The sequence below is a fragment of the Herpailurus yagouaroundi genome, unplaced genomic scaffold, assembly GCF_014898765.1.
Source record: "Herpailurus yagouaroundi ecotype Mexico unplaced genomic scaffold, PumYag 67383, whole genome shotgun sequence".
Taxonomy (NCBI): domain Eukaryota; kingdom Metazoa; phylum Chordata; class Mammalia; order Carnivora; family Felidae; genus Herpailurus; species Herpailurus yagouaroundi.
The window spans coordinates 769154-780976 of record NW_024420199.1 but is presented as its reverse complement, the minus strand read 5'-3'; the positions used below and the strand labels follow the sequence as shown (position 1 = coordinate 780976).

The following is an 11823-nucleotide window of genomic DNA, read 5'->3' as shown; positions in this document are numbered from 1 at the left end:
TTCCTATAATTCAGAAATCTTCTTTGTTGAAGTAGAATTGAACCTTCCTAGGATCTAGACTGGAGTACTGGTGACAGCATTTGCTCAGGCTCTTTGCCAAAGTCTGAGGACCACATAAAAAGACTCCCACCACGGACCTGCAGGAATAGAACAATAGGGCAAGAATACAGCAAAAGCTGCTATGTTCATGAGGATGGAGAAACTGCCTCCGCTAGGCCTCTACTGCTCCCAACAAACTTGCATAAAGTTTCAGTTGACTCCCTCACATTCTTCGTTGTAGTTTTCTCACGTTTTCTGCTTGCAAGCCCCAAATGTGCTCCCAGCCTTCTGTTGCTCTCAGCATGCATGCATCCTTACCTATTCTATGGAGAACAGATAGAAGATCTGATGCAGGGTAGAGGTTCAGTGCTAGACCCCGGAGCCCAACTCTCGGTTGACATAACAGCTCTGATGGGGGACCTGGGTGGCTCAGTTCAGCATCCGACTTTTGATTTTGGCTCAGGTCATGATCTTGTAGTTCGTGAGATCTAGCCCTATGTCAGGCTCCATTCTGACAGTGCGGAGCCCGCTTGAGATTCTCTCTCTCCCTCTCTCTACCCCTTCCCCACTTGTGCTCTCTCTCAAAATAAATAAACTTTAAAAAAATAAATAGAAATAACAGCTCTGGCACTTATCCCTGCTGTGTGAATTTAGGCAAGTTTCTTTAACCTCTGTTTCAGTCCCCCCCCCCGCCCTGTAAAATGGGTATAAAAATAGTACCCATCTCACAGGGTTGTTTTGGGGTTTATTTAAATGAAAGACATTTGTAAAGCAATTATAAAAATGTGTGGCCCATAGCAAGTGCATATGTGTTAGCTGCTATTAGAGCCATCCATTGTGCACTTATCCCCACTTCAAAATTTCTCACACTGAAGAGGTGGTCAGCTTCTCACCAAGGATAATCTAATTATGCTCTGGGTCTCACCCTCTCCTTCCTTCTATCATCCCTTCCTCTCCCCTCCTTTTGACTTCATTGAGATATAATTCACATGTCATAACATTCACATTTTTAAAGTGTACAGTTAGTGCTTTTTAGTATAGCCACAAAGTTGTGCAACCATCACCACTATCTAATCCGAGAACATTTTCATCATCCCCTACCAAAAAAAGCCCACACACATTAGCAGTCACTCCCCATTTCCTCCCGACCACCTCCTCCCAGCCCTCGACCATCAAATCTACTTTTTATCTCTAGATTTGTCTGTTCTGAACATTTCATATAAACGGAATCATACAATATGTAGCCTTTTGGGTCTGGTTCTTTGCACTTAACATGCTGTTTTCAAGTGTCATCCATGTCCTAGCATGTACCAGTACTTCACTTTTTTTTAAATAGCTGAATAATATTCCATTGTGTGGATATACCATATATTGTTTATCCATTCATTTGTCATTGGATACTTGGGTTATTTCCACTTTTTCACTATTCTATATATATTCATGTACAAGTTTTTGTGTGGATAGCAAAGGCTATTTTCCATTCTCCTGGGTATATACTTAGGAGTGAAATTGCTGGGTCATTTGGTAACTCTAGGTTAAATATTTTGAGGAAATGCCAGAGTTTTCCCAAAGTGCTGCACCATTTCACATTCCCACAAACAATGTGAGAGGAACTCTCCTACAATTTTTCCACTTCCTCACCAACTCTTATTGCCCATGTTTTATTATGACCATCATAGGGGCACCTGGGTGGCTCAGTCAAGCATCCAAATTTGGCTCAGGTCATGATCTTGTGGTCTGTAGGTTCGATCCCCACGTCAGGCTCTGTGCCAACAGCTCAGAGCCTGGAGCCTGTTTCAGATTCTGTCTCCCTCTCTTTCTCTCTCTCTCTCTCTGCCCCTCCCTTGTTTGCTCTCTCTCTCTCTCTCTCTCTCTCTCTCTCAAAAATAAATAAACATTTAAAACAATTTTTTTAATTTGTTTTGAAAGAGAAAGAGAGCATGAGCAGGTGGGGCAGAGAGAGGGAGAAAGAGAATCCCAAGCAGGCTTCATGCTGTCAGCACAGAACCCAATGCGGGATTCAATCCCACAAACCATGAGATCATGACCTGAGCCGAAATCAAGAATTGGACACTTAACCAACTGAGTCACCTACGCGTCCCATCCCCATTTTTGTATATTTATTTTATTCTATGTACTGGTTTCTGTTCTGTCTATAAACATGCTTAGATAATCTTTAAGTTAAATAAGCATTTCCTGGACCCTGCCACACCTCCAATTCTTTAATATTTCCTCCCTTGGTTTTTGTGACACCACTTCTCCACGTTCTCCTACTTCTTGGCTTATCTTTCTCCATTCCCACACGATGTAAGCATTGCTTAATGCTATTGTCCTCCACCACTCTCTCCTGGCAATGTCATCCATTCTCACAACTTCAACTATGGTCAGCTCAACACAGTAATTAACATAATCTCTTTTGTTTAAATGCTGCTTTCCTGTTTACAGAGCATTTTTCATATAGGTATATGTTTTTGGTTTTGTTTTTAAACTTTTTTTTTCAACGTTTATTTATTTTTGGGACAGAGAGAGACAGAGCATGAACAGGGGAGGGGCAGAGAGAGAGGGAGACACAGAATCGGAAACAGGCTCCAGGCTCCGAGCCATCAGCCCAGAGCCTGACGCGGGGCTCGAACTCCCGGACCGCGAGATCGTGACCTGGCTGAAGTCGGACGCTTAACCGACTGCGCCACCCAGGCGCCCCTATATAGGTATATGTTTAATGTTTATAATAATTCTGCAAGTGAGAAGAGAAGGCACTTACTCATATAACCCCCATTTTATAGATAAGAAGTCTGAAGGTTAGAGGATTTTCTAGCTCAAGGTCCCAGGAATGGAAAGTATCAGAACTAACATTAGGACCCAGGATCATCTGAATCAGAGTGACTAAGTATTCTCACCACTGCCTTCATGAAGCCTGCTGTGATCACCCTATGTTGGCATACACTTTCCTTCCCTCGATATCTATGTACCTGTTTCATGGAGTGCATCATTCTGCTTTGGGTTGATTGTATGCATCTCTTATTAAAATGTATGCTCCTTGAGGGCAAGAACCATATCCTATTTCTCTTTCAACCTCCAAACCTTCTAGAATAATGAGTGCTGAACTTATAGAAGGTAACCAGTAATGTTTGTGAAATTGAATTGATCCTTAGTTGCCAACTTGTTCCAGGAATTTATCTAAATGATCAGCTTAATTTCTTTCCCATTAGAATGGCTGATTTCATGGCACCAGGTTTTCCTATATGCTCTAGCATGTCTCAAAACTCTTCCAGAAAGACCGACAATGTCAGGTCATCAATTAACTAGACAATACACTCTAAACTTTTCTTACTTGATGTAGGGATTATTAAGCCCAAAAATAATGCATTTGAATTTTTCCAGTTTTCCATTTTATTCCATAATACTAATCGGAACTGAGTCTCCTTGCCTTGTTTGAATGGGGACTTGCAGGGGAACCAAACGTCTTCTTATCAATTACAATGTCACAACCCTTATTTGGCGAAAACCCCAGATGCAATTTTTTCAGTTTTAAGCAAGAATCTGAGAATGATTCAAATAGTTTCTTCCCCAGAGATCTTTTTCCCAAAAATGCTCAACATGCTGTAATATCTTTCCTAAACTCTAACTCTGTAAACTCAACTAGAGGAAAATGCACTTACTTGGGGTGGGCATTAGCTATTGTAGAAAACTCATTGTCCCACATGGGTCTCCCAAATGAGGTTTTCTGTTTCAGACCTGTCAGGATGTCAGTGGCCTTGTCAAAGTTTAATGCGGCATGACCAGCCTGGAGCCAAAGAAATAAAAGTTAGAAAAAGCAGGTCCTGATAGCTGTTTCTTCCTTTAGCCACTTTTATTTTGTTTTGTTTTTGTTTTGTTTTGTTTTGGCCACTTCTAAACTCAGGGGTGAGGGTGAGGGCGGATAAGAAATCATAAGAAATCATTATTTCCAATCAGCATTCATGACCTTGTCTAACATTTATCTTGCATCTAACTTGGGAATTAGTGTATTGTTTGAACTCACGATGTTGGTGTCCCATCCGGTGAGAAAGAGACAGTAGTTTAGAAAATCCACTTTGCCTAATTCTTCCATCTCATGTTCCAGAGAAGCCAATAGGTCACTGAACCAGGCAAAGGCACCTGTCTCCCTGCAGATCCAGAAGAAATAGATCTGGAATTAGCAAGAGAGAACATAGCCTTACTAAGTGCCTTCATGATGTACATTGTGGTGACATGATTATGAGCATATACTCTGTATTTGTTGAGCAAATCTAAGAGTGACCTGAAAAATCACTTCTTCAGAGCAGCAGACTTTAGAAAGCATGAATGTTCAGAGTTCTTACAACATCCCTTAAGGAAAAAGACTTCCAACATCATCTTTGGTTCAAGGTGATTTTAAATTCCAAATTGAAAATGAAGACTCTATTCTTGTGATGAATCTGTAAAAGTGGATGCCTTGGCAGACAGAAGTGATCACTCACTCTCATAGCTCCAGGGATGGTTACTCTCTTATCAATTGTAAAGAGTTTAACCCATGAAAGCAATGGACCTGTCCAGTCCAGTCCAGATGCAAAGTGGTATGAGGGAGTTACCGTTTGTGTTTTAAGGTTGTGATCTGCGTGCCGAAACTTGTACCAGATAGATTTTAAGATGGAAGCAAAGGGGGTGACCCCAATTCCTGCTCCGACCAACACAGCCACTTCATACTGGAAAACATCTTCACTGACAGTGCCAAAGGGACCATCCACCTCAATCCTGACAGAAGACAGAAGACAATGGGCAAGTGAAATCTCACTTCCACCCCCAACCTCAAACATCCTCTCAGAGACATAGCTGTTCCCATTGCTCATTTAGTGCCTATTTATTTTAATCATATTCTATCTTACCAGACTTAAGGTTCAACAAGGAATTGCTTTCTCTTTTCTGCCTGTCTGTGTCTTGCTCTGGGTTTCCGCTGCTCTTGGGGACCTACCTGGGAATTGGTGAATGTTGTTGCTCAAAAGCCCTTATGAGATTTTCTGTCCAGTCTCCCACTGCTCTGATATTAATGGAGAAGAAGTCTTCCTCTGGAGCAGAGGTCAGAGTAAAGGGATGCCATTCCAAGTAAGAGATTGAAGGACAATTAACAAAAATATACTGTCCCACTTCCATGATGAAGCCACGCTTGCTCATCTGCAATTCCAAAACTTTGAATGGGTGCATGACAACCTAAGAATAGAGCACAGAGGCCAGAGGAAGTAAATTCAAATGGTGACAGGGGCAGGCAGATGAAATAAATGAATAAAGCTGGAGGGCAGGTCTTAGTGGTGAACTGCTAGCGAAAGCCCTTTCTAAAGGTGGCAGCAGTGGGGGACCTGGGTGGCTCAGTCGGTTGAGCATCCAACTTCGGCTCAGTCATGATCTCATGGTTCAGGAGTTTGAGTTCCGAGTTGGGCTCTGTGCTTACATCTCAAAGCCTGGAGCCTGCTTCACATTCTGTGTCTCCTCTCTCTGCCACTCCCCTGCTTGCATTCTGTCTCTCTCACTCTCAAAAATAAATAAACATTTAAAAAATTAAAGGTGGCAGCAGTTACTTTGTTCAGACAGTGGTTGCACTATGGAACTGCAACTCAGCACATTCAGGTTGCCTGATTCTTCACTACTAGCTGTTTATCCAAAGGATACAAAAATGCTGATTCGAAGGGGCACATGCACCCCAATGATTCTAGCAGCATTATCAACAATAGCCAAATTATGGAAAGAGCCCAAATTTATATTGACTGATGAATGGATAAAGAAGGTGTGGTGTGTGTGTGTATATACACAATGGTATACACACACACACACACATACACACACACACACACATACAATGGAATACTGCTCAGATATCAAAGAGAATGAAATTTTTTCATTTGCAACAATGTGAGTGGAACTAGAATGTATTATACTAAGCAAAATAAGTCAGAGAAAGACAAAAATCAGATCATTTCACTCATGTGGAATTTAAGAAACACAACAGATGCACGTAGGGAAAGGGAAGGAAAAATAAGATAAAAGCAGAGAGGTGGGTGCCTGGATGGCTCAGCCGGTTGAGCATCTGACTTCGGCTCAGGTCATGATCTCACAGTTGATGACTTCAACCTCTGCATCAGGCTCTCTGCTGACAGCTCAGAGCCTGCAGCCTGCTTCAGATTCTATGTCTTCCTCTCTCTCTGCCCCTCCCCTGCTCATGCTCTGTCTCTCTTTGTCTCAAAAATGAATAAACATTAAAAATTTTTTTAAAAAGCAGAGAGGGAGGCAAACTATAAGAGACTTTTAAATACAGAGAACAAATGAGGGTTACTGGAGGGGTTGCAGGTGGAGGGGATGGGCTAAATGGGTGATGGGCATTAAGGAGGGCACTTGTGATGAGCACTGGGTATCATATGTAAGTGATGAATCACTGGGTTCTACTCCTAAAAACAATCCTACACTGTATGTTAACTAACATGAATTTAAATAAATTTTATAAACAAACAAACAAACACACAAATAAATACCAGGTTGCCTGATTCTTTGGAAGAAGATAGAAATGCCATTTTTATTTTACTGTGAAAGCCTCTATCCAGATTTTTAAATGTTAGCAACCAATTCAACTTTCTAAACAATCAGTGTGTGGGCCAACCAAAATATGTCTGTGGGCTAGATCTGGCTCAGGCCACCTGTTTGCAGCCTCTGACATAGACCCATGCTGATGATTTCTGCTAAACCCTTTTTCCCATAGTTTTGTCCAACACTGGAGGAACTGAAATATATTGCCCCCCAGTTCTTTTTTTATTCCCTTCAGGGTGACAACATGACAATCTATTCCTATAATCAGGAAGAATAAGACTCTTATCACAGCTAGGGGAAAGTGTATATTGATTACCTTGGTAATCACAACCTTCTGCTTTGAACGATAAAATTGGAGAATCCTTTCAAAGATATAAAGAATGCCTGGTGCAAGTTTCCACTTCCAAGACTGCACAGAAAAAGAATAGTGTTGAGGTTACACATTAATCTCTTGTTTAGGATTTGTGTAGCAGTAATATTGAATATTACTTCATTCAGTAATATTTATTGAGTTTTCTGATGTGTATCATTATTAAGCCACTAATTTCACCAAAACTTGAGGATGGAAATGGAAAGGAATAAATTGCAATGGTTTCATTTGCTAATCTGTTACTTATAAAGCAGATCATTTCCTGAAGTTTTACAAGTCTCACTGGGAAGCATTGAAAAGTACAGAAATAGAGTTGTGGTCAGAGGAGAGGGAAGATGGCGGCATAGGAGGACGCTGGGCTCACCGCCCATCCTGCTGATCACTTAGATTCCACCTACACCTGCCTAAATAACCCAGAAAACCACCAGAGGATTAGCAGAACGGAGTGGCCGGAGCCAAGCGCAGACGAGAGGCCCACGGAAGAGGGTAGGAAGGGCGGCGAGGTGGTGCGTGCTCCATGGACTGGTGGAGGGAGCCGGGGCAGAGGAGTGGCCTGCCAGCCAAGTAGAGCCCCCGAGCAGAGCCCCCGAGTCTGGCTTGCAAAAGCGGAGGGGCTGGATGGAGTGTGCTCTGACAGCAAGCGCGACTTAGCATCTGGGAGGTCATAAGTTAACAGCTCTGCTCGGAAAGCTGGAAGGCTGGAGGACAAAGAGAGGGAGAGTTGCTGAGCCCCCGGACGACAGAGCTCAGCTTGGTGGGGAAAAAAGGCGCTCACCAGTGCCATCTCCCTCGCCCATCCCCCAGCCAAAGTCCCAAAGCGAACCAGTTACTGCCAGGGAACTCGCTTGCTCAGCGCAAACACCCAACTCTGTGCTCCTGCGGAGCCATCCCTCCGGCAGCGGGTCTGACTCCCTCCCGCTGCCACAGGGCCCCTCCTGAAGTGGATCACCTAAGAAGCGAGCTAAGCTTGCCCCTCCTGCCCCCGTGCACCTTGCCTACCCACCCCAGCTAATACGCCAGATCCCCAGCACCACAGCCTGGCAGTGTGCAAGTAGACCAGACGGCCCCGCCACCCCACAGTGAATCCCACCGCTAGGAGAGGGGAAGAGAAGGCACACACCAGTCTGACTGTGGCCCCATCGGTGGGCTGGGGGCAGACGTGAGGTCTGACTGCAGCCCCGCCCGCCAACTCCAGTTATACACCACAGCACAGGGGAAGTGCGCTGCAGGTCCACACCACTCCAGGGACTATCCAAAATGACCAAACGGAAGAATTCCCCTCAAAAGAATCTCCAGGAAATAACAACAGCCAAGGAACTGATCAAAAAGGATTTAAATAATATAACAGAAAGTGAATTTAGAATAATAGTCATAAAATTAATCGCTGGGCTTGAAAACAGTATAGCTGACAGCAGAGAATCTCTTGCTACAGAGATCAAGGGACTACGGAACAGTCACGAGGAGCTGAAAAACGCTTTAAACAAAATGCATAACAAAATGGAAACCACCACGGCTCGGATTGAAGAGGCAGAGGAGAGAATAGGTGAACTAGAAGATAAAGTTATGGAAAAACAGGAAGCTGAGAAAGAGAGATAAAAAAATCCAGGAGTATGAGGGGAAAATTAGAGAACTAAGTGATACACTAAAAAGAAATAATATACGCATAATTGGATTCCCGGGGGAGGAAGAGAGAGGGAAAGGTGCTGAAGGAGTACTTGAAGAAATAATAGCTGAGAACTTCCCTGAAGTGGGGAAGGAAAAAGGCATTGAAATCCAAGAGGCACAGAGAACTCCCTTCAGACGTAACTTGAATCGATCTTCTGCACGACATATCATAGTGAAACTGGCAAAATACAAGGATAAAGAGAAAATTCTGAAAGCAGCAAGGGGTAAACGTGCCCTCACATATAAAGGGAGACCTATAAGACTCGTGACTGATCTCTCTTTTGAAACTTGGCAGGCCAGAAAGAATTGGCACGAGATTTTCAGTGTGCTAGACAGAAAAAATATGCAGCCGAGAATCCTTTATCCAGCAAGTCTGTCATTTAGAATAGAAGGAGAGATAAAGGTCTTCCCAAACAAACAAAAACTGAAGGAATTTGTCACCACTAAACCAGCCCTACAAGAGATCCTAAGGGGGACCCTGTGAGACAAAGTACCAGAGACATCACTACAAGCATAAAACATACAGACATCACAATGACTCTAAACCCATATCTTTCTATAATAACACTGAATGTAAATGGATTAAATGCGCCAACCAAAAGACAGAGGGTATCAGAATGGATAAAAAAACAAGACCCATCTATTTGCTGTCTACAAGAGACTCATTTTAGACCTGAGGACACCTGTAGATTGAGAGTGAGGGGATGGAGAACTATTTATCATGCTACTGGAAGCCAAAAGAAAGCTGGAGTAGCCATACTTATATCAGACAAACTAGACTTTAAATTAAAGGCTGTAACAAGAGATGAAGAAGGACATTATATAATAGTGACAGGGTCTATCCATCAGGAAGAGCTAACAATTATAAATGTCTATGCGCCGAATACCAGAGCGCCCAAATATATAAAACAATTACTTATAAACATAAGCAACTTTATTGATAAGAATGTGGTAATTGCAGGGGACTTTAACACCCCACTTACAGAAATGGATAGATCATCTAGACACACGGTCAATAAAGAAACAAGGGCCCTGAATGAGACATTGGATCAGATGGACTTGACAGATATATTTAGAACTCTGCATCCCAAAGCAACAGAATATACTTTCTTCTCGAGTGCACATGGAACATTCTCCAAGATAGATCACATACTGGGTCACAAAACAGCCCTTCATAAGTTTACAAGAATTGAAATCATACCATGCATACTTTCAGACCACAATGCTATGAAGCTTGAAATCAACCACAGGAAAAAGTCTGGAAAACCTCCAAAAGCATGGAGGTTAAAGAACACCCTACTAACGAATGAGTGGGTCAACCAGGCAATTAGAGAAGAAATTAAAAAATATATGGAAACAAACGAAAATGAAAATACAACAATCCAAACGCTTTGGGACGCAGCGAAGGCAGTCCTGAGAGGAAAATACATTGCCATCCAGGCCTATCTCAAGAAACAAGAAAAATCCCAAATACAAAATCTCACAGCACACCTAAAGGAAATAGAAGCAGAACAGCAAAGGCAGCCTAAACCCAGCAGAAGAAGAGAAATAATAAAGATCAGAGCAGAAATAAACAATATAGAATCTAAAAAAAACTGTAGAGCAGATCAACGAAACCAAGAGTTGGTTTTTTGAAAGAATAAACAAAATTGACAAACCTCTAGCCAGGGTTCTCAAAAAGAAAAGGGAGATGACCCAAATAGATAAAATCATGAATGAAAATGGAATGATTACAACCAATCCCTCAGAGATACAAACAATTATCAGGGAATACTATGAAAAATTATATGCCAACAAATTGGACAACCTGGAAGAAATGGACAAATTCCTGAACACCCACACTCTTCCAAAACTCAATCAGGAGGAAATAGAAAGCTTGAACAGACCCATAACCAGCGAAGAAATTGAATCGGTTATCAAAAATCTCCCAACAAATAAGAGTCCAGGACCAGATGACTTCCCAGGGGAGTTCTACCAGACGTTTAAAGCAGAGATAATACCTATCTTTCTCAAGCTATTCCAAGAAATAGAAAGGGAAGGAAAGCTTCCAGACTCATTCTATGAAGCCAGTATTACTTTGATTCCTAAACCAGACAGAGACCCAGTAAAAAAAGAGATCTACAGGCCAATATCCCTGATGAATATGGATGTAAAAATTCTCAATAAGATACTAGCAAATCGAATTCAACGGCATATAAAAAGAATTATTCACCATGGTCACGTGGGATTCATTCCTGGGATGCAGGGCTGGTTCAACATTCACAAATCAATCAACGTGATACATCACATTAACAAAAAAAAAAGAGAAAAAACATATGATCCTGTCAATCGATGCAGAAAAGGCCTTTGACAAAATCCAGCACCCTTTCTTAATAAAAACCCTTGAGAAAGTCGGGATAGAAGGAACATACTTAAAGATCATAAAAGCCATTTATGAAAAGCCCACAGCTAACATCATCCTCAACGGGGAAAAACTGAGAGCTTTTTCCCTGAGATCAGGAACACGACAGGGATGCCCACTCTCACCGCTGTTGTTTAACATAGTGCTGGAAGTTCTAGCATCAGCAATCAGACAACAAAAGGAAATCAAAGGCATCCAAATTGGCAAAGATGAAGTCAAGCTTTCGCTTTTTGCAGATGACATGATATTATACATGGAAAATCCGATAGACTCCACCAAAAGTCTGCTAGAACTGATACATGAATTCAGCAAAGTTGCAGGATACAAAATCAATGTACAGAAATCAGTTGCATTCTTATACACTAACAATGAAGCAACAGAAAGACAAAGAAATTGATCCCATTCACAATTGCACCAAGAAGCATAAAATACCTAGGAATAAATCTAACCAAAGATGTAAAGGATCTGTATGCTGAAAACTATAGAAAGCTTATGAAGGTAATTGAAGAAGATTTAAAGAAATGGAAAGACATTCCCTGCTTATGGATTGGAAGAATAAATATTGTCAAAATGTCAATACTACCCAAAGCTATGTACACATTCAATGCAATCCCAGTCAAAATTGCACCAGCATTATTCTCAAAACTAGAACAAGCAATCCTAAAATTCATATGGAACCACAAAAGGCCCCGAATAGCCAAAGTAATTTTGAAGAAGAAGACCAAAGCAGGAGGCATCACAATCCCAGACTTTAGCCTCTACTACAAAGCTGTCATCA

The 11823-nt window shown here is 41.9% G+C and overlaps 1 protein-coding gene across 1 annotated transcript in view; it reads right to left on the bottom strand.

Annotated features, from left to right (window-relative positions):
• Positions 1 to 10: 10 nt before the first annotated feature.
• NOX1 (NADPH oxidase 1) overlaps positions 11 to 11823 on the bottom strand; it is a 34447-nt gene continuing 22634 nt past the window's right edge. The window contains 6 exon segments of the mRNA XM_040467269.1: positions 11 to 137; positions 3699 to 3823; positions 4061 to 4207; positions 4629 to 4791; positions 5009 to 5244; positions 6926 to 7018. Of these exon segments, the coding sequence (XP_040323203.1) occupies positions 11 to 137; positions 3699 to 3823; positions 4061 to 4207; positions 4629 to 4791; positions 5009 to 5244; positions 6926 to 7018 (891 nt within the window).